Here is a 2,293-nt window from a genome sequence, read left to right as displayed (position 1 = left end):
GGAGTACTATATGTTGACGAAATCAAAAACTAATTGCACAGTTTAGTTGTACTTTACGAGACAAACGTTTTAAGCCTAATTAGTCAACGATTGGACAATTATTATCAAATAAAAACAAAACGCTACAGTGGCTACAGTGCTCACCGAATCCAGCGGCGCCGATTCGGTGGCCGAACTAAACGCGGCTCAGGTGGAAAACACCATCTCCCATTTCCGCAATTATGAAAACGGGATCCTTCCGTTTCAAATCACAGTTGGTGTCGTCGCACGCCCCTACGGCCGTCCACGCGTCTCCCTCTGGTTGGCCAGAATTGCTGTCGCTCCATGCCGCTTTCCGCGGTCAAACTTCACTTCCACGCTCCGCAACCGCAACAGTCAGTCATCCGGTTCGGTCACATCGCACCACCGGCCGTCCTATCCCCGCCGTCGACTGATCTGTGGCCCTTCTGGAACCCGCTCCAAGCCGTCCGAGTCATGGATGCCTACGCTACACAGCCGCGTCTCGTGTGTACCCTTGAGTCCTTGACCGGAGCCAGTCCACTGCCTGGACCGACCCCTCTGTATCGTACGTAGTGCTATAAACCTGCTCGCTGCCCTTGGTTCACGTTTCCTATTTTCCTTTACGTGATCGACGTGCGAGCGCCCGTCGATTTGTTTCCGTGCCTCGCCACCATGATCACCGTCGATGATCTGATGAGGAGCTGTGGCGGCGACAGCGGCGGTATTCCAGTTCCTAGCGGCGACGACGGGCGGCAGATGCTGGCGATGGGCGACCACCACCAGCTGACGGTGTCCAGGATCCGGACGGCTGTGTCCATGCTCAACCGCCGCACGGGACACGCGCGCTTCCGCCGCGGCCCCGTCGCGGAGCAGCATGCATCGTCGGACCAGCTGCACCCGCCGGCGGAGAGCGCGGCCGGTGGCGTGGCGCTGGACTTCGTCAAGGCGTGCGAGGCGAGGTTCAGCGCGTCGGCCTCGGGGACCAGCTCGTCGCCGCCGTCGACGACGTTGACGAGCCTCACAGTCACAGCCGGCGAAGGGAGCGTGTCCAACGGCCGCGCCCAGGGTCGTTACCTCTTCCAGCCTGTGAGCGGCGGCGGCGGCGGCCACTCTGCCGGGAAGGCGCTGCCACTGGCGGTATCGATGCAGCAGCAGCATGCCTCCCCAGATTACTCCCCAGGCACCGCGCTGAAAAACGGCAAGTGCCACGACCTCGCGCGCTCCGAGAACGACGCCGGCGGCAAGACGCACGGCGACCGCTGCCACTGCTCCAAGAAACGGTATATACATATATCGCCCGCTGCCACTGCTACCAATGATCGGCTCGGCTGAAGCTGTTTTATTGTGAGAGAAAAATACTATAGATTATAGCTGATAAACTGACTGATAAGTTAAGTAATCAGGCCAAGTGAATAATACGTAGTACTATTTCGGCTGAGTTGTGAAACGACGATGGCATGCAGGAAATCGCGCGTGAAGCGGATGGTCCGCGTGCCGGCGATCAGCTCCCGGAACGCGGACATCCCGCCGGACGACTACTCGTGGCGCAAGTACGGCCAGAAGCCCATCAAGGGCTCGCCGTATCCCCGGTAAGAAACGAGATAGTAACGATCAATAACCGTCTGATCAATGAATGCTGCGACTGACCATGATATTGATCTGTATTCGAATTTGATGCGTGCGTGCAGCGGCTACTACAAGTGCAGCACGGTGCGCGGGTGCCCGGCGCGGAAGCACGTGGAGCGAGACCCCGGCGAGCCGACGATGCTCATCGTCAGCTACGAGGGCGACCACCGCCACAACGACCAGCAGGACCGGGCGGCCGGCGGCGCGCCGCAGACAGAGCACACGACGACGACGTCCAGTTGAATTTCAGAACTAGTAGTCTCCGCCGTGGGCCCCGGCTCGGCTAGAAATTTCATGGAGTTGTCGCTGTAGTTTCTTTTTCGTCCATCGGTTCGTCAGATTCGTAGTCGTAGTCGTAGTAGTGTCACGTCGCCGTCGCTTGTAGAGGAAATTCAGGGAACCAAAGATATCACACGGTGTTTGGAAATTTGACCATGAATGAATGATGCGTGTAACTTCTAGAGGTTGATTTGTACTACGCGTTAATTGGCGTATAGTGGTCAAACAGGAGATCTTTTGCTCGGTCCCGGAGGAAAAGCACAGGACATAGCGCCGGAGCTAGAAGTAGGCCCAGATGCAAAATGGAGATATCGAACGATCTTTCCGCGTCAGCTGCTTATTACAATCGCCAATACCAAACACGTCTCACCCGGGAAGAGCAGGACCC

The 2,293-nt window shown here is 57.4% G+C and overlaps 1 protein-coding gene across 1 annotated transcript; it reads left to right on the top strand.

Annotated features, from left to right (window-relative positions):
- Positions 1–584: 584 nt before the first annotated feature.
- LOC136473584 (WRKY transcription factor WRKY51-like) lies at positions 585–2,065 on the top strand. The gene is made up of 3 exons (XM_066471237.1): positions 585–1,280; positions 1,464–1,589; positions 1,689–2,065. Exons 1-3 carry the CDS (start codon positions 673–675, stop codon positions 1,867–1,869), a joined length of 915 nt encoding a protein of 304 aa, XP_066327334.1. The 5' UTR covers positions 585–672; the 3' UTR covers positions 1,870–2,065.
- Positions 2,066–2,293: the final 228 nt, after the last annotated feature.

The sequence above is a fragment of the Miscanthus floridulus genome, chromosome 8, assembly GCF_019320115.1.
Source record: "Miscanthus floridulus cultivar M001 chromosome 8, ASM1932011v1, whole genome shotgun sequence".
NCBI classification, from domain to species: Eukaryota; Viridiplantae; Streptophyta; class Magnoliopsida; order Poales; family Poaceae; genus Miscanthus; species Miscanthus floridulus.
The sequence above is the reverse complement of the archived record's forward strand: the minus strand, read 5'-3'. Positions and strand labels throughout refer to the sequence as shown.

Bases quoted from the DNA above. Each gene is read 5' to 3' on its own strand.
- LOC136473584 (XM_066471237.1), top strand. From the start codon at position 673: ATGATCACCGTCGATGATCTGATGAGGAGCTGTGGCGGCGACAGCGGC. The intron at 1,281-1,463 runs GTATATACATAT...GATGGCATGCAG, and splicing joins TGCCACTGCTCCAAGAAACG to GAAATCGCGCGTGAAGCGGA. The intron at 1,590-1,688 runs GTAAGAAACGAG...GCGTGCGTGCAG, and splicing joins AAGGGCTCGCCGTATCCCCG to CGGCTACTACAAGTGCAGCA.